General features: G+C 41.3%; 1 protein-coding gene across 2 annotated transcripts; it reads left to right on the top strand.

Moving 5' to 3' along the window:
* The first annotated feature begins 5470 nt into the window (after positions 1–5470).
* LOC112047029 (uncharacterized) lies at positions 5471–19981 on the top strand. 2 transcript variants are annotated; one of them, XM_024083934.2, is made up of 5 exons: positions 5471–5605; positions 16268–16567; positions 17103–17265; positions 17436–17673; positions 18595–19981. In XM_024083934.2, the coding sequence occupies exons 1-5, from the start codon at positions 5522–5524 to the stop codon at positions 18710–18712; spliced, it is 903 nt and encodes a 300-aa protein (XP_023939702.1). In that variant the 5' UTR covers positions 5471–5521; the 3' UTR covers positions 18713–19981. The 2 variants fall into 2 exon arrangements, with proteins under 2 accessions (XP_023939702.1, XP_023939700.1); XM_024083932.2 differs by having other exon boundaries at positions 18580–19981.
* The last annotated feature ends 881 nt before the right edge of the window (positions 19982–20862 follow it).

Below are 20862 nucleotides of genomic sequence, written 5' to 3'. Positions count from 1 at the left end.
GCGATACCCAACAGGAAATGAAAGCTTTGGCCACTGTCTCAGCGGTTATATCGGCGATAGGGACAGCTTCTGGCCATCGCGTGAAGCGATCGACGGCTGTCAAACAATACCGAAAACCGTTTGAGTACTGCATTGGCCCGACAAGGTCTAAATGGGCGTATTTGAACCGCGCTGAAGGTAATGCAAGCGTACCAATAGGTGACGACACGTGTCGGCTTACCTTCGTGCGCTGGCAAGCCAAACATGCCTTAGACCAGTCGCGGCAGTTTTTGCGCATGAGAGGCCACACAAAGCGCTGTGCAACGAGCTTAGCTGTAGCGTTGGGACCAGGATGGCTAAGAGAGTGGAGGCTATTAAAAATTTGCCTACGACAACTCTCGGGGACAAAAGGTCTGACAGACGGGGTACTAACGTCGCAGTACATTTCAGTACGACTGCCAGGTATTGTCCTCTTTGTCAATCGGAGGGATGTTTCGCCGTTCAGGCACTGAATGAGCTCTGGATCGGTAGTCTGGGACTTGGCGAGCACTTCTAGATCAACCGGCATCTCTAATTCATGTACACGGGAAAGCGTGTCGGCGACGACGTTATCTTTACCCGCGATGTGTTGAATATCGGTCGTGAATTGAGAGATGAAGTCTAAATGTCGGAATTGTCTCGGCGAACAGTTCTGTTTTCTTTCGTGAAACGCGAAACTGATCGGTCTGTGATCCGTGAAGATAGTGAAGTGTCTCGCTTCGACCATGTGGCGGAAGTACTTTATTGCCTCGTAAATCGCGAGAAGTTCGCGGTCGTAAGGCGAGTACTTCTGCTGAGCGGAACTCAGTTTGCGCGAGAAGAAGGCTAATGGCTGCCATGCGTCGTCCTGCAACTGTTGAAGAACAGCACCTATGGCAATATCCGAGGCGTCTGTAACCAATGCTAGCTTGGCTCCGCAGTCAGGGTGCGCCAGAAGGGTAGCATTGGAGAGGCTCTCCTTAGTATCGGAAAATGCCTTCAGAGCATCGCCAGTTAAGTAAATGGGGGTTGAGGCCTTCACAGGACCCATGAGAAGGGCGTTAAGGGGGGCTTGAGTCTGGGCAGCATTGGGCAGGAATCTCCTATAGAAATTTACCATGCCCAGGAAGCGCCTGAGCTCCTTAACAGTTTTAGGGACGTTTATGTCCGCGATGGCCTTGACCTTGCTATCTAAAGGTTTGGTACCTTTGTCGGAGATATGGTAGCCCAGGAATGTCACTTCAGATTCTCCAAAGACACATTTTGCTGTGTTCACCAGCACGCCGTAGTCTTGCATACGGGAGAACAGCTCGCGTAGGTGGATTTCGTGTTCTTCGGGAGTCCTAGAGTATACCAAAAAATCATCAAGGTACGGATAGACAAAGTCAAGTCCACGCGTTAGTTCGTCAACGAATCGCTGAAACGTCTGACCGGCATTCCTCAAACCGAAGCTCATGAAGGGGAACTCGTATAATCCAAAGGGACATGTGATCGCCGCCTTCGGGATGTCATCCTCAGCCACTGGGATCTGGTTGTAAGCCTTCACGAGGTCGATGGTACTAAAGACTCGGCAGCCAGTGATGTTATGGGAAAAATCGTGAATATGGCGGATAGGATATCGGTCTGGGATGGTTCGGGCGTTCAACCGTCGGTAGTCGCCGCAGGGCCGCCAACTGTTGTCCTTTTTTGGAGCCAGATGAAGAGGAGACGACCATGGGCTTTCCGAGGGTCTCGCGGTGCCGTTTGCAAGCATGGCTTCGAATTCCTGTTTGGCAATTTTTAGCTTGTCAGGAGCGAGGCGTCTGGGTTGGGAAGACACTGGAGGACCTGGTGTAGTTCTGATGTGGTGTTGTGTTTGGTGTTTAGGTGTACCTGGTTTACCGGCGGGGCGGGTGATGTCTGGAAATTCAGCCAATATTTTGTGATACCTACTACTACCGCCAGTCGAAACCTTTACACTAGTTACAAGTACCTCGGGTGACGTCATACCTATAGTACTAATATTAGTAAGGCTATCGATAAGCCTATGGTTGCATATGTCTACTATTAATTTATAGTGAGACAAAAAATCTACGCCAATGATAGGTTTTGTGACGTCCGCGATTACAAAGCGCCACGGGAAGTTACGGCGTAATCCTATATTTAATGTAAGTTGAATGCAACCGTAGGTATCGATAACTGTACCGTTAGCCGCACACAGAGAAAACGAAGTTTTGTTACGACGTTCACGGATTGCACTAACGGGGTATACGCAAATGTCACTACCGGTATCTACTAAATATTTCGTCTTCGTATCGCGATCCATCACAAATAAGCGACCTGAGTTCCGGCAATCGACGGCCGCCATCACTGATTGCTCCGATCGTTTCCCGACGCGGATTTAAAATTGCACGGCGGCACACACTTGTTTGCGCTAGCACCAAACTTGTGGTGGTACCAGCAGTTGGGGAACCGGTGGGTGCTTGAGGCTGATCGTCTGGACTGGGAACGGCTTCGACTCCTCCCACGGGCTTGACCACGGTCAGTCGACGATGTACGTTGGCTGTCGCGAGCGACGAGTGCGCTGACCTGTTTTGTGAGCTCCGCGACTTGTCGTACTAGTACGTCGAACGCCGACGATGACGTCACAGCGGCTGTCTGTCTGCACGGTGCTGCGATTTCAAAAACGCGGTCGGCGAGCTCCGCCAGGGCGTCTAGTGAGCCTCTCTGTGACGCGACGATAGGCTGTATCTCCGTAGGCAAGCGGCTAGACCAGATTGTCCTTAAAAAATCTTCAGGGACGTCGGCGCCGGCTAGATGTTGCAGGTGTCGGAGAAACTGTGATGGTTTGCGATCACCCATTGTCTCATGCGTCAGCAGCTGTTTAATTTTGTTTTCTTTCGACACTGATAACCTTTTTATAAGCTCCGTCTTCAGTTTTTCGTAATCCGGGGGGCCTGTGATGATGTCCTCGACCTCGGACGCATGTTGTCTGTCGAGACAAGCGAGCACTTGGTAGAACTTTATCTCGTCATCCGTTATGCCGAACATCCGAAACTGCGCTTCTACCTGGCGAAACCAAATAATGGGTTTTTCTGTCCAAAAAGGTGGGGCTTTGATCTGCCTCACAGGCGCGGTGTCTTGCGATCCACTTGACATCATTTTCGGTTTTGCGCGTGGCCGAGTGTTCACTGTAGCGGCCGTATCACTATCACTGCTCATTTTGATTGATTTTTTTGAGGGTCACCAGTTTAGGCTCGTTGGCACTAATTTATTATAGCAGTGATGAATAATAAACACGATGGTACTATGATAACTCTTTAATTACTTTTTAGTTTAAATATTTACAATGGTAATACGAAAAGACTATGAGCGCGTCAAACGCAACAATCGAACGCACCGAGAACGAAAAAGTGGGTAGGTTTCGACTGTCGACTGCACCGAGCGCGGAGCGCGTGACGTAAGTCGGCCGCCGCGCCACATACAACGGGTTTCACTCGAGTATGCGCGCGAATTAAATTTAATATGTAAAATGTTTATATAATAATTTGTGAGTGTGGAATTATGAATGTATGTAATGTAAGTGTGTATGTAAGTGTGAATGAATGTATTAAATAAATAAAAATAATTATATATAATGAAATAAAAATATATAATATTATATATTATAAATAAATAAATTAATTATGTATACAGTAGTAATATAATAAATAAATAATGGTATATGTAGCCTACAATCAATTTAGTCAGGAGCATATTATATAATGGTAAATAGATAGCACACCTTCGACGGAAGTGTCGCGCCAGTAAAACGCAAGTGTGTATCGACTCTATGTTGTTTTGCCTCGAGCTGACATCGTAACAGATCGATAATCGTGTTCTATGCTTATGAAGATGACTGGAGTTCCTGTAATAAAAATGTAAAAAATCATGGAGTCGCCTTTTGTACATTGTTGTAAAAGATTTAATATAAGTGCGTGTAGGGCCACGCGCAGTGTAGAATTCCGTAGGTTAAATTAGGACTTTAAACTGCACAAAAATATCAATATCGATAGCCTATACTATGGAATAGACGATAAAAAAATTGAACGGACCGACAGACAGACGGACATGGCGAAACTATAAGGGTTCCTTGTGGACGGACGGAACGGAAGTAAAACTTCTTTAGCTCTTCCTCTCCTTGCCTTATACACTTTTTATGACGTATTTACCAGTTTACTCCCTAAACTAAGCGTGCGTTAAAAAAAATAATAGACCCATAACGTAGTAAAGCTTCAATAGATCTACAGTTAGCTGTACTCCTAGCTCGGAAATTTCAACTGATTAAAGGAAATTGGGAATCGGTATTGGTCATATTATTATTTCTTATTGAGAGTTATAAATTTTATTTTGGTATGCTTGATGCACCAGCATCTGTCCGCGTGGGATTCAGTATTTTATTTTTAATTACACTTGTACCTATATGAAGCGATTGCTTCCAATCAAGAATATTGTTCAAGCCATCGTAATAATTGCTAACAGCTAATTTATCTTAGTGTATTGGTATGGCTCTTAGATTGGTTCATAGATAAAACTAGTCACTCATTACTGTCTAAAAGACACGTTTTTTCTCTTGTCTTGATTTAAGTTAGACTCCTATTTGTTATCGGGTAGGTACGTATGCCTAATTATAGAAATCCTCTTGTCGCAAGACAGAGTACACCAGTCCTTACATTGGGCTATAAATAAGGGTTCATTTACACGAGCAACAACTGCTACTGACGACTGCAGTCGGCGACGTCTCGGCGGTAGTCAACGGCAGTCGTCGGTAGTTGCTGCTCGTCTAAATGAACACAAATATGTTGATGATGCTTCGCAGAAAACATCTAAGATCCGGACTAATGGTAGTACTCGTACTTACTCGTAATTTTTAGCAGACTTAAAAGTGATTACAAAAATAAGAAAACTAATGTCGAACAAAGGTTCGACAACATTTGCCAGGACAACTTAATTAACAAATGAAACTGTAACCAAAATAAGACCCTAGAAAGGCAGAGAATGACTTGAGTGAATACACGCACTAGTGAACGTTGTGTGTAAGGTTAAAGGATCCTTTGACTGTTAACAAACCCTCCCCTTTTCCACTCAAGTCACTCTCCCCGCCTATCCCAAGTAACCCATAAAGAATTACACAACAAGAGATGTGGACGGCTCGAACGTCACGAGCACACTGAAGCCGTAGCGCAAGTCGTTGCAACGCGGCGATAACATAACTCAAAATTGTACTCTTTTCCGGTCCATTTACGCGATGTATTTTGTCAATGTCAATTAAATTAAAAACTTTTCGTCTATGTTCTTAAAACGCACATTTACAACAAGGAAGCACTAGCATCTCAGAATTTTTTACAACCATTTCAGTATCACGCCAATTCTAATAACAATTTATCCATTAGTAAATTAGCAAACAATGACCGCCCCACCGCTCCGCTGTTCTTAAGGCGCGTCTCCACGCTCCGCCGGCACGGAGGGTATACGGCGGGCGGCGCGCGCGCACAGCACTCGCAAGATGTCCCTGGTGGAGGGCGCTTCCGACACAGAGACCCGGCCCGACGAGAGCCCTAAGAAGAAGATAGACAAGCCAAGAGGATCAGTGAGTTCTTTTCAAACTCTTTTATTTCAAGTGGGCTTTTTAAACATTTTTTTTTAGTCTATCATTATTCCTGCAATCTGTCCTGAGAAATTCAGCGGGATTTTAAGTATTTATATTAAAGCTAAGGCTGTTATAAGGATAAATATAAGAATACACGAGGCTCTGCAAGTCGCAAAAAGCCGAGCCACATGGCGCAACATCGTGAAGAAGCAAGCTTGTGATAGGGGTGTCGACCCTCAGTGATGAGGAATACGACGCAAGGAGGGATAATAATGTAGTGTCTATTTTCAAAAGAGTTATTAGATTTCATTTGCACGATTACAAGTATCAATTCATAAGAAATGTAGGAAGACTACTAACCTATATTTGGATTTTCTAAATTGGAATTTAAATACTTACAATATAACATTTATTAGCATTAATAGCCTATGTGAACGACCTCCCTCCTTATAGGAGGTATAATATTATGGAGAATATATCATTACTTCTCCAATGCGGTAACCCTCATGGTATATTCTCCAAAGGCTTTGTGTGATAATGTTAAATTAATAAACGACCATAATCAGATGTTAATGACCAGCATGGCTTACCATGCTCTCCGAGGCACGGAGGTGTGATACCACCAATTTTCCAACTCCGAGCTGACAATTTTTACTGATAATTTCAATAGGATGAAAGATATTTTATAACCTGACCCAGGACTCAAACGCAAAAGCTGAACTTGAGATCAGAAGACAAATCGCTTCTTTGCTTCAATAACGAAATATATCTCGAAAAACAAAATTTTATATGAGGCTAATAAAAATTTTAAAAACACATTAGTATTTAAACCATTTTTAAAAACTAAAGTGTATTTTCGTAAAAAGATTATAATACATGACATAAAAATTTTTATAGGTTAAAAAAATATTTTTCTGTAAAATTAACATTGTAATTTGTCTACCGACCTGATTCGTAGGACCTGCGGGCCTATTTTCTATTTAGTCTTTATTATCATCCTTGTAAAAAACATTAAATTTCAAGTGTTTTTCAGATAGCATGGGTACGGTGACAGTCGCCTGTATGACGTTCGTAATATATGTATACATATGCTTTCTGTGCTATTATCGGGAATCGCGGCACACTTTCAAGAGTGAAACGAACTGTCATCCGCACCATCCTACATGAAACGAACTGTAATTGACAAAATATCATTTACCTACTGTATAAACACCGGATGACATTTGTTACATAGAATCTCAGTTTTGTATATGTCAACTAGCATACATCAAAGATTGTGAATTAGCCTGCTCATGTTTGTAACACCGGCACCGGTCTTTACACCCGAACACTGCAGTGCTGCTTGGCGGCAGAAATAACCAAATATCATACTAATAGCTCCATCATCGAAACCTTGCTCCCCCTTACTGTAAACTGACCCTTCCCTCAATCTTCTCATCTCGCTCCGCAGGGATCCCTCTGTAGACCCTTCAACCCTACCTTTGGCCCTTCCTGCCAACTCTAATACCCCCAGTAGCGTACTCAAATACTAATATTACAGAGGTAAAGTTTGTGGTATTGTCCCTACAATATCCAGATCCAGATTAATCTCTGAATGTACTGAACCGATTTTGAAAATCTTTTAGCAATTGAAAGACGTTTTTGTTAGTGTAGGCTATATTCTCACGGAAACAAAAACTACGCGGGTGAAACCGCGTGGCGTCGTTTAATAAATAATAAGAATAATTCACAGACAATACACTAGTAGTAGTGGAGAGTGACGGAGATAATCCGGGAAGTATTACCGTCAGGCATATCTCTACCGCCAAGCACTATTGCCGTGTTTAAGTCTGAAGAACAAAGTTGCAGGTGTAATTAGGCATAAGGAGCTTAACATCTAGACCTTAGGTTGATGGAGACGAGCGGCACGTTGTAGAGCGCGTTTTCATCAACAGAATCAAACATTTACCTGACCAAAGAATTACTAATACAAAACATGTCTTTCTTACTAACCTGACAAGTGCGAGTCGCACTCGCCCACCGAGGGTTGCGTACGTACGTCATTATCAATAGTTCAGGATTCGAATTGAACAGTTTTTGCCGAGATTTTCCCAAAATTCAGCATCATTTCATTTAATACGTATTGACTCCCTTGAGTGTTAATCCCTATACATAGTTTAGGAATAAAATCGCGCAGTTTTTGCTGAATTTTTCCCTAATTTCAGCTTAATTATAGTGTTTTTATTCTTCTGAGTGTCGCAATATCCGTTGTTTTGCTGAATAAACGGCTGTATCTTTTTTGCGTAATCTTAGAAGTTTGATTTTTTCACAACTTTATAGAAATACCTGTCATAGATCTAAATATACTGTTTAAATTTCAATTTGAATTATAGTTTTGACAGACAAAAAGACGAAAACAAAGTGATCTTATAAGGGATTCGTTTTTTAGTTTTTGATATACGCGACCAAGACAATGATACGACTAGAAAAAAAATTATTTAGATGTATTCAGAGATATTCGAGAGAAACAATCAAGTACTTAGAAACGACTAATAAACGCACAGAACTAAGTAATTGCCACGACCTTATACAGCCAAGACAAGGATAATAAAAAGGCGCAAAACGAAACTCAATTTAGATGTAATCCAATCTTTAGACAATTAGATCAACAAGTAAATGACGGGCCCACTCGCACCAAACATGGTGTTACGCCTCGTGAGAACACATACATGGCAATTGATGGCAATTTCAATCGATACGATGTCCGCCTACAGGGTGATGGATCGCAATTTATTGTTTCTACTTGTTTGATTACAAGACGAGAAAGGTCGCGTATCTAGGGCACGTGCTACGACACGAGAGATACGAGCTTCTACAGCTCATCTTGATGGGAAAGGTTGCTGGTAGAAGAGGTGTTGGTCGCAGGAAGAAGTCTTGGCTGAGAAACATCAGAGAGTGGACCGGGATCGCGAGCGCCGCACAATTATTTCGCCTCGCGAAGGATAGAGATGAGTTCAAGAAACTGACTGCCAACCTTCGCTAGTCGGAGAGGCACCTTAAGAAGAAGACTTGTTTGATTGTAAATTGTATAAGGAGCGCGAATGTAGTGCACATTATTACCTCAATAGTTGAAATATTCGATACTAGGTCGGTTTTCTTACTACTGGGAAAACCTGGCAAGGAAGAAGCGGTTAAAACAACGGTAGTAGATTAGTTATTTATTAAGTAGTAGTGGCAGTAATAGAAGCCTTAAGATAAAGCTCATTTGAAAACTACCTACCTATTACCTGACATTCCGAAAGTGCTTGTAAGTTAAGCCTCATTGAAATAAATGAATTGACTATTGATGCTGATTTCTGCCAAAAAGTAAAGTAAAGTTTTACGAAGTAAAAAACTTAACTCTTGATTAAGATTCATGTTGTAGGCAGTAAAATTATTATATTTTGTTGATTAATGTCACCTTAACCTGTCATGTTGAATTGTAGCAGCCAATCAGTCTATTAATTAAAATGATGATCAATTAGTTCAATTGTCTATTTGTTTTACATATCTCAGAATTTGTTTAATGTATATCAGTATCGTAATTCAAGAAGCGTCAGCAATACAAAAACATACAATTGCTCTTTATTAAAATATCATCTACCCGTGAACGAAATTAGCTAAGTTAACCGTAAAGTTAGTGCATTAGTAATTTGTAGTAGGCATTTGCATTGTAAGCAATGGTTTTTTGATAAACGGGATTATTGGTAAACGTCTCATTCTGTATCACAAAATAATTAAACAACGCGTTTCTGCTTTTTTGACGTTCCTTTTTGCTACACCTAATAATAATATAATAATAATAATAATAATAATAATAATAATAACCGCCGTGTGGCACCGGCAGAGCAGAATGTTGCCACCCCTACCTATCCCGAGGGTGTCGTAAGAGGCGACTAAGGGTCATCGGAGAACCAACTAACATCTTCTGGTTCTCCGCAGAGCTAGCTGGCTCGTAAAATACTAGCCTCCTCGGGGACATGAGTGGACCCCGAGTGATGTAATCACCACTCACCCCTCCCCCTAAATACTTATGATGATGGATAATAATGATGCGCGTATAGGGCCGCTACCTGGGGGTCGCCAGGGCGCGTCTGGGGCTGGCGCTGGACGTGGCAGCATGCGAGCCGCCAGCCAAACTCGTCGACCGGCACTACCACCTGTCCGGTCGGCACATCCATCATCTCCACCAGAGGGCTTGGTTCTGACAGGATCCATTAGGGCCCAATCTTCAGAGCCCGCCGCTGGTGGCGTACGGCGCATGAAATGGACATGCGACATGAACAAAAATGTCATGCGCGCGTACTACAGGGCTACAGGGGGAGAAACCGGACGGACTGGCTACCGAGCAGCAATGTACCGCGAGTTCTTGCTGCTTGAGCCGCACTTAACTGTCACGGAACAGAACCTAGCAGATCGAGCTCGGTTTATTCAGCGTTCTAACATCTTCAACGCGACCGAGCTCGAACGATTACGACGTGAGGCTGTTCCCGAAATGCCAACCTCTTCTCCAGAGCAAATCGTCTCACCGGCGGCGCCTGTCCGCGAAGAGACTGAACCTATGTCCCAAGATTTGCATGCAGAGGAGGAGGACACTGAGGGAACCGTCTCCCTTGATTTAGAGCGGATGAGAAGGATCCTAGAAGAGACGATTGCCGAAATCCGTAATGCTCCTCTAGAGAATCGTCCACGGCTCTCCCGTATTGCGCTAAATATAGCGACGCGGGATGTCATTGAGGCTGTCAACAAAATGCTGCCCCAACATCTGGCGGGCAGCACTGGTCTGGATGATACGGCTTCTATCATTTTCGGGGCAGCCCTAGCCGTCCACCGTTTCATTGGTATCAAAACCAAGGAACCTGGACGACCGGGGCGTTCTGTTAATAACATCAGAGCAGAACCAGCCTGGAAGAGAAGGATAGAACGCCGTATCACCCTTGCCAGAGGCCTCATTGGCAGACTGCTATGCTTCAGGTCGGGCAATAGAAGGCCAAGGATTGTGCGCTCCGTCAGAATAGCCTTTAACGGGCTCGGGGTTAGGCTGGATCAGCCGGACATAACCCTAAAACTGACGGAGCGCATCGACGACCTGAAGCAGAAAATCGCTGCATGGGGGAACCGCATACGACGATACTCGGAAAGAGTTGAGCGATTTCAGCAAAATCGTCTTTTCTCGAGTGATCAGAAAAGGTTCTACAACAGATTGGAGTGTCCTGCAGTCTGTTCTACCTCTCCACAGCCGAATCCGGCTGACCTTATCGCTTTTTGGCGAAACATATGGTCAAGAGAGGTAGAGCACGATGAGGGTCCTTGGATTTCGGCGATAGAGGAGACATGTGCCGCAATCAGGCCGATGAACCCAGTCGCCATCTCTACGGAGGATGTAGTTGGTGCAGTAAGGCGGGCCGCGAACTGGAAAAGTCCGGGGCCCGACGGACTGCATCACTACTGGCTGAAGGCGTTCTCGACTTGCCATGTCACCTTGGCTCGCCAATTCCAAGAGGCTCTCGAGCAAGGGACACTCCCGAACCTTTTCACCACCGGGATCACTCATTTAGCTCCAAAGACCACCGACACCGTAGATCCCTCAAAATACCGCCCCATCACGTGTCTTACTACCATCTATAAGACACTGACATCCGTTCTGAGCTCTAAGATAACTCGTCATGTAGACGATAATAACATCATGTCTGGGGCTCAGAACGGATGTCGGGGTGGTAGTCGTGGTACCAAGGAGCTCCTTCTCATCGACTCCGTCGCGGGCCAATTGGTCAAGCGCAACCGCCGGAATTTTGCCGCAGCCTGGATTGACTATAAAAAGGCATTCGACTCGGTGCCTCATTCGTGGCTCTTGAGGGTCCTTGAGCTGTACAAAATCGATTGTACAGTTCAAGACTTCCTCCGGTCATGTATGGGGCAATGGAGCACGATCCTTTGTCTCCATGGCGAGCGGTTGGCGACTGCCGATGACCGGATCAGGATACGCCGGGGTATCTTCCAGGGTGACTGTCTGAGTCCACTATGGTTTTGCTTGGCCTTGAATCCTCTCAGTACATTACTAGAGGGTTCGGGGACAGGCTTTCAGTTTCGGAGAGGAGGGACAAAAGTGCCTCACCTTCTCTACATGGACGACCTCAAACTGCTAGCGCCCAATGCTACCCGACTGCAGGAATTACTGAATCTCACCACGGGATTCAGTAATTCCATCAGAATGGAGCTGGGACTAGACAAGTGTGCGGTCTTGCATGTGGAGAGGGGTCAGGTCACTCACACGGTCGGGATCAATCCTGACCTGCTTAACATCAAGACCCTTTCTGAAACTGAATCTTACCGGTATCTGGGCATGTCACAATCTATAGGGGTGCAAGAGGCGGACATGAAACAGTCAGTTTGCGAGGGTTTTTATAGACGTCTGACAAAGATCTGTAAAAGTTATTTGTCGGGCGCCAATAAGATTCGAGCTTATAACGGCTGGGTCATGCCTGTTCTCATGTACACCTTTGGCGTGCTCAGATGGACTCAGACCGAATTAGACATCCTGGATAGAAGAGTCCGCACGACTATGACTCTCTATCGTATGCATCACCCAAAATCGTCTGTCATGAGATTGTATGTCCCCCGAAAGTGTGGTGGTCGAGGCCTACTTAGCGCCAAGACCATGCACAATCGGGAGATATGCAGCCTCAGGACTTACTTCGAGACGAAAATGGAGTCCCCGATGCATACAGAAGTCATAGCATGTGATAAAGGACTCACCCCGCTATCCTTGGCCAACAGCGAATGGCAAAAACCAGTGGTACAGAGCATCTCTGACCGGGAGACCGTATGGAAGGGGAAGGAGCTGCACGGACGCTTTTTTAAGGCTCTTCATGAGCCCCATGTCAGTAAAAAAGCGTCTGTGCAGTGGCTGCGCTTCGGTGACCTCTTTGGGGAAACCGAAGGGTTTGTCTTTGCGATACAAGATCAGGTGGTAAAGACGCGGAACTACCGAAAGTACATTCTGAAGGATGGCACTCACGACATCTGTCGAGCCTGTCGCCATCCCGGCGAGTCACTCAGACATGTGCTTTCGGGTTGTTCAGCTCTTGCCAACACTGAGTATCTGCACAGACACAACCAAGCAGCCAAAATCCTTCACCAAGAGCTTGCTCTGACGTACGGTCTCCTGGACCAGAGGTTGCCTTATTACAAGTACACACCGGTGCCAGTGCTTGAACGCGACGGAGTCCGGCTCTATTGGGACCGGTCCATTATCACGGACAGGACTATTCTTGCGAATAAGCCTGACATCGTGGTGTTGGACCGGGCACAGTCAAGGGTGTTTTTAGTGGACATCACAATTCCATATGACGAGAACCTTGTGAGAGCAGAGACAGAGAAAAAACGTAAATATCTAGATCTGGCTCACGAGGTTACCGCCATGTGGCATGTGGAGTCCACTGAAATCATCCCCATCGTTATATCTGCCAACGGTTTGATCCCAGTCAGCCTCGCTCACCATCTGAGGCGGCTGGGGTTCCGTGGCAGTTCGCTCGCAGGCAAGATGCAAAAAGCGGTCTTGCTGGACTCGGCTAGGATAGTCCGCCGGTTTCTCCACCTGTCGCCCTGACCCCCGGCCGTTTGGTCTCCCTGCCGGGGTGAATCCTCCGCCCGGTGCATATATGTATTTATGTAATATATATTTAAGTTTATTTATTTTGTGTATTTAAGTAAGTTTATTTTTTTTTTCCCTTTGGCTTTTTATATATATTTATTTTGTACTGGGCGTGAGAGTTTAATTCATTTGGATAATAATAAAAGCCTTTTATTCAGACAGTATTACAGTTTAAAAATTATTATCTATTACTGACATTTTTAACATAAATATTATATTTAATTTCACACACACTTAATTATTTATTTTGCATCAATATCCCTCTGTCTGTCTGTATGCTACTGTTGGCAAAGGCCTCCTCCAACTTTCTCCATTTTTCTCTATCCTGTGCAGTTCTTGTCCATGTACCACCTGCCACGGCTTTGATGTCATCGGCCCATCGTCTAGATGGTCTACCTTTTTTCCTTTTCTTGTGGCTTGTATACCAGTTGATTATGGATTTTGACCATTTTTCCTTCCCTCTGATTGTATGTCCAGACCATTTCCATTTTAAAGTTTTTATTGTTTTTGTGACATCTTTTGTTTTTGTGTGTTTCTTTATGGTCACAGTTCTTATTTTGTCTGATAGTCTTTTCCCTAACATACTCCTTCCCATAGAATTTTGGCAAGTTTCCAGCTTTTTAATGTGCGCCTTATTGAGTGCCCAAGTTTGGCATCCATAGGTGAGTATAGGTAATATGCTGATGTCAAAAAGTTTCTGTTTGATCTTAATGTTTGTTTCTTTACTTTTCATTATTTCTTTCAGGCTCCAAAACTGTTTCCAAGCATTTCCAATGCGTCTGTCTATTTCTTTTGTGGTTAGATCTGTAGGAGAGATTATCTGGCCTAAGTAGATGTATTCATTGACATATTCAATCGGTTCATCATTGATCATAATAGGCTCTTGCTTGCTATTGGTCATAGCTTTGGTCTTCAGTGTATTCATGGCTAATCCAACTTTGAGACTTTCCTTAGCTAGATCGTTTAGCATCACTTGCAGTTCTTTACTCGATGGTGAGAGGATTATCAAATCATCCGCAAATCTCAAGTGGGATAGGTTTTCACCATTGATGGTCAGTCCACACTTCTCCCAATCTAATTGCCGGAACACCTCTTCCAAGACGGCTGTGAAAAGTTTCGGTGAAAGCGGGTCGCCTTGACGTACGCCTCTTTCTATTTTAATGTCTTCGCCTTCCTTTTCTAGTTTTATTTTAGCCTTACTGTTATCATAGATGTTTTTTAGCAATCTGATATATTTAGTTTCTATACCTTGTTTTTTCAGTGCCTGCCAGATTTTTTGATGATCTAATGTATCGAAAGCCTTACTATAGTCCACGAAGCAGCAATAGAAAGTAATGTTGTATTCTTTGCCCTTCTCGAACAGTTGTTTGATGACATGGATGTGGTCTAAAGTCGAATACCCACTTCTGAAACCTGCCTGCTCTCTCGGTTGGTTTTCATCCAGGGTTTTAGTTATTCTGTTGAGTAGTACTTTTGCGAAGATTTTGTAGATATTCGACAAGAGACTTATGGGTCTATAATTATTGATGTTATTTTTATCTCCTTTTTTGTGTAGGAGTACTATAGATGATGTTGTCCACTGATACGGTATTATCTCGCTTTGTAAGACTTCATTGAAAATATGTGTGAGAATTGGCACTAGATGGTTTTTATTTAAGATAAGAAACTCGTTACTTATGCCATCTGATCCTGGAGCTTTGTCTGTTTTTTGAGTTTTCACTGCTTTTTCTATTTCGTCGTGTATTATATCCGGTACTTCGCTTTCGTCTGTTAACATTGTTGCTTGTACATGGGTTTCCCTTGAATACAGTTCTTTGAAGAATTTAGTAGCTATTGATAAGATTTCTGGCCGTCGCTTTTCGCATTTATGATTTTTATTTATTAGATTAGGTATCCAGTCTTGTTTCTCCAATAGTTGCTTTGCTGCTTTTTTGGTACCTCCAGTTCTCTGTATGCATTTTTCCAGTTGGTCTAATCTGTATCTCTGACGATCTTTTCTCATATGAGTTTTAATTTTGTTACTTATATTAGCTATTTCCTTCCTTATAGTTTTTGTTTTTTCAGGGTCAGATATAAGTTCAGCTCTACTTTTTATTAATTCTTCTGTTTCTTTTGTTATCCATTTTGTCCCGTATGTTTTGCTTTCTTGTTTGCTACACCTAAACTTACTATTAAATCTGAATGCAAACAGTTTTCAAAAAACAGAAATCTTTAGCTAAAGAAACAATAGTAAATTACTTCTTAAAATTAAACATGTGGAAGATGTCAGCATAGATATTTCTGGCAATCTTTTTTCTCAAACGGATGCTAATAGTTAAAACAATGGTACAATTAAAGTCGGGAAGGGTACGGGATGTGCGACGACCCGCGACCATCCCGGTCGTTACTGTCTCGCATAGCATTTATCAACTATTGTATTCTTATAGGCCACAGTAATTGATAATGATTGATTATACCTATGACATTTAGCCTTGGTCAAAGGGACGCTTTGAACCATTCCAATCTAGATCTAGATCTAGGACTAGTAGTATTATTTCTGACAGCGCTCTTTCGAGAAAGTGTTACTGTAAATCAGGATTGCAATATTCCAGTCTGAAGACTTGGTGGTGAAAATATAGTTTAAACTTTGAGGCTTTGCTTGATTTTGACGGGCATATGGCAACGCTCAGTGTCTTACTAGCCCTGTAAAGCCCTGCGAAGTGTTACATTATTGTAGGCGATGGTATTTAACTCAACAAGAATTTAGAAAATACAACAAAAAAAGTGTCCAAACATTAAAATAGATGAAAAAGATCTTTGATTTCAAAATATCAACGATTAGAATCTAAAATGGCTCAAATTGCAAAGAAAATTTTAAACTTTTGTTTAAACGTCTCTTCTACGTGGGTAATATCTTCATATTTTAAGTCTACAGTTTTTTGCTTCCATAGGATGTTTAGCACATACATAAAATTAGCTACACTTCTCACACTAACCGTATACTTCACCAGATGTCGGAACCATACATGTGGAAGGAGCAGATCCATACGCTCATGAAGGGCGCGGACAGCGAGTCCGACATCTCGGACTCCGAACACTTCCTCACCAAAGGGGCTTTCCTCCTCACGCCCTCCCATGGCCTCAGTATGGAGAAGGCCTCCACCATTTGCGAGAAAATGGAGTTCAAGGGATGCTTCTCTCTAACGAAAACGGCTACAGGAATCCTCTTCAAGTTTTCCAGTGTCGATGATTATCAGATGGTTTTCAAGAAGGGATTCCATAAGGTTACTGGATCCAGGTTTTATAGAAAGGTAAGCGCATCGTGAATATTTAGATCCTAGATTCTTAAATGTATATACTTATATTAATACTTTAAGATCATGAGAAGATAGTAGAGGAGTAGATATGTACTATTTCTGACAATAGTTATCTTATTAAAGCAGCTACATTTCCTGGATCTGTATTGGTCTCACGGTTCTTTTTGATGCTGCCATGTGTCCCTTCATTGATGCTATGCGTCTGTTTCCTGTGGTATTTATTGGATTCCGTATATCTATTTCGATTTTTTATTTTGTTAAACTGTATATATGGTACTGGGATTTGTCTTTGATCACAACGAAACTTAACCAACAACAATCACACAAACCTGTAGACATACACAAATTTTCTATTAATATACATCAAGTTGAAGGATGCAATGCAAAGGATGCAAATCCCGTCAATTTGTTTTATTACCTTCTCGTTCCATACAAGACGATTCATTGATTCATCGTCAGCTGAATCCATTACCTCTTAATTCGATACTAATTCAATCACTGATTCATCATCTGGATCCGCGTGTTCCAGATCGCCATCCCCTGCCGGCCCCAGAAGACATTCACGGTGTACGTGTACGACATCCCGGACGACATTCCGGAGGAGGACGTGCGCCACGCCCTCTACAAGTTCACCTCCATCGTGGAGGTGGTTCGTCTAAACTTCGCTGGATCGCCGCGTGAAGGAAACACTGGTGAATATCTAATTACAGATTTTTATTATAGTTTACATAAACGTTGTATTCTGGATCTGAAAAAACAAAGGCATGTTACAACAGTTCGAAATCAGGTGACAGTAAATGTAAAAAAAAATGCAAATAAAGCACATATCAGTGTCCTAAAAACAATTTATAAAATATTTCAGGAACATCAACACCGAAGCCAATAGAAAAGAATCCACCACGTGCGATCGCCAACATAGACGGGGAACTCGTCAGTAGTATGGTGCCCAAGGAAGCTTGCAGCATCATCCGCATCACCCTGGCCAATATTGAGGAGGCCAACATCTTGCTGCAAAACGGTCTAGACTTCTACGGAGCGACTTACTTCCCCACCGAGCTGGCCACTCCAGCGCAGGCAGCCAAGTTGATCAAACCCAGCAGGTAAATAACCTTAGAGGTCTAATTATGCTCTTTTGGTTGGAAGATTAGTGTAAAGGGCAAGACTTTAGAAGATAATTATTTACATATTTACTGTCAAAAAAGTGTAGATATTTAAAGATAGTAAAACAAGCATCTTGCGATTGAGTTTCTACGGATATCTTGATAGATTTGTATAGGCTGGAGAATCATTTGCTATTACAGCCTTTTTCTTGGTATAGCCTTTTATTGTAAGTTGATTCATTAGACTCTTTACTAATTTTGTCCTCTGATACTAATGTAATGAATGTAGCAGAATCAAATGGCAGTTGGAATTGGAGCTTGTCTCATGCAAAGCTTATATCTAAAGCAATATCTATCAACGATTCAACATGCACCTGATTTGCACCAGATCTGTTTTGGAGCCGCTATACATACTAAATGGTCTTACTTCAAGTGTTGCAGATCGATCTAATAAGACTTTTACTAGTCACCGTTTAACATTTCTTAAATATACATAGCTAATCCACTTAATCGAGTCCTTGACCGCAACACAGTTGCGGGCTATGAAGACACATACCGAGGGCAACAGTGTAGGCGGCTATATGCGTGTAGGCGAAAATAAATAAATGAAGCACATATCAGCCACTCTTCAGTCTGCAACCCTAAAACCTTATCACAATTCTGCACATCGCAGTCAAGGACTGAGCTATGTGGTTTCCCTCTAGCAGCAAACAAACAGATTTAAATTTTTAGGATATAACTGCACATAATTTACCAAAAAATCTGCACATTTGTCATTTTACTTCTCAAACGACTTTGAAGAAGTCTTCACAATTTGTCAAACATTTACTTTAAATGGCAAATTTCTTGTAATATCACCATGCATAGCTCTGCACCTAACGAAACTTACTAATTCCTTGTTCACAGAGCGGTTTCTTCCAGGGTGACGGGTGGTACCGTGTCAGCAAGGGTCAGAGACCTGCTGCCTGTCTTCGATCAGCAAGGATTCACCAAGTTCGCGCCGCCCGCTTCTAGACTGGTCAAGCCACCAAGGAAATGAAAATCGATTGTATTCCCTATTATGCCCACAATAACTGGTCAGATGTGAGATGACACTTCTATTACTGTATTAATTGAACTATGGTTTTTGTATTTAATGTCTAGTGACAAATAGATCACGGAAATTTTAACATTGTGTTAATGGAGATGACACGTTCCACTGCAAACTTTAGCAACGAGTGTCTCCAACAGATACAGGTTCTGGAATGTCGGGACACGGGAGCGGAAAGACTACGCAGTGTGAGACCTACTTTTCTTGTTATAGAACAGTGCACTCCAGGTTTAATGAGCATAATATAAAATGTAATGTAAAAGGTAATGTAGAGGAAATTTTTTTAAATTTTGCTCAAAATCAACGTATGACATTGCTGTATCCTGTGAGGCAAGATCTAATACACACCATTTCTCTTGCTTTGTTATTCTTATTGATACTGTTACGTCCTCTTGTATTTGAAGTAACTTTTATGGTTAGCGGAAAAGTAATAGTCATCTCACTTCATTCATCACATTTGTTAGAACATACTGTTATATCTTTTTCAGGATTAAATTTTGATGCCTTGAAATCATCAATATTTGAATTACATACGTCAAATAGTAAAATGGGCATAATTTTAAATTCATAAATTAATTTTGTTCAAAATGATTCCATATTTAAAGTGTCCCTCTAAAACTAATTTAACTCTAATCAAATTTTAACATTTACTTAAATCAAAATTATTATTCGATATAATTTTATGTTTGTTATTTATGATTAGGTTATATGTTTAATAAGTATCAACTTGTAATTCATTTCTAATTGATTATTTTAAAAATCAAATCTATTCTAATTGACTGCGATTATATTACTGACTATTCTGTTCCTCTTGGTGACTATGCAATGATATAGCACCACGGAGTGGGTCTAATGTTGTTTGGATTCGGAAGGTCTTTTAAACTAAATCAAATTCATTGAGATTGGTATCATTTGCCTTAGCAAATATACTGTCTTATCCATATGCATTTAGTGCTTATTCTTTAAATATATTTTTAATTTCTTATTAATTTTCTACATGTTTATTTTTAATTTTAATGTGCCATAAATTAGTATTAATTTAATTTAAGTTAAAATCAAACCAATTTTGTCAAAATTTTTGTCTTGTATAACATTTATATTGTATACTTCTGTACCGATTTGCATTTAAGTTTTAATTACTAAAATGTTTGCTACTATTTTTTAATTAACCTTAAACCGTTGTAAAGCTATAATAATAAATATAATTTATTTATGTTATTATGTCTTTTATTTCTATCAAATTTTCATTGTGTCCACAAAAAAATGCCTAGGTACATTACATTAGATTTTATGGTTTTCAAAAAAAAAAAATAATAAGTTTCTCCTAGAGTAGTAACTAGCAGTAGTAAATTGAGATCAAATGTATATTTTGACCAATTTAAATGAAAATACAATTAACAGTAACACCAAATAATAAATCATAAAAAAAAAACCGCACGAACGATCATAAAATTAGCAAAATAAAGATCAATTTAATTTGCTACACTATTACTGAAAGGCAATTTAAAGAGATTTCAATAAACTGCTATATTGGTATCCATTAAAGCAATACTTTTGGAGCCATTAAATAAAGAAATTTAGTATAAATATATAAGTAGACTAATCCCTAGTAATATATGTATTATACGAAAATCCGTCTATCTGTTGACGGCTAAACCGGTGAACCGATATAGATAAATTTTTGGCATACCTACAGTGATAAAAGGGACCTTGAACATATGCTACTTTCTAAAATATCTCAAAAAAATCCAAAAAAATACTAAACGAGATTTCCTTGATATGCGTTAGTTTTATATTTTGTTGCGTATTTATCACATAAAAGTACTGACATATCATTGACCTCAGACTGCTACAATAATTATAATGACATGACTGTTGGAATACAAATTAATTAACGATTATTTAACGGAAAACGATGAACTTTAGTAGGTATATCGGTAATATCTACACCAATAAACAATTCTTATCAACAACGAGTTTTGTTATAGATTAAAAATACTAATTAATTACTTAATTATTTTAAAAATAAATTTAAAGGTTAAACTTTTGTATTTAACGTTATGTTATTTTACGTCGATTACAAGAATTACTAAGACAAT

This window comes from Bicyclus anynana, chromosome 25, assembly GCF_947172395.1.
Source record: "Bicyclus anynana chromosome 25, ilBicAnyn1.1, whole genome shotgun sequence".
Taxonomy (NCBI): domain Eukaryota; kingdom Metazoa; phylum Arthropoda; class Insecta; order Lepidoptera; family Nymphalidae; genus Bicyclus; species Bicyclus anynana.
Note: the sequence above shows the minus strand (reverse complement) of the source record. Positions and strands in the feature narration are given on the sequence as shown.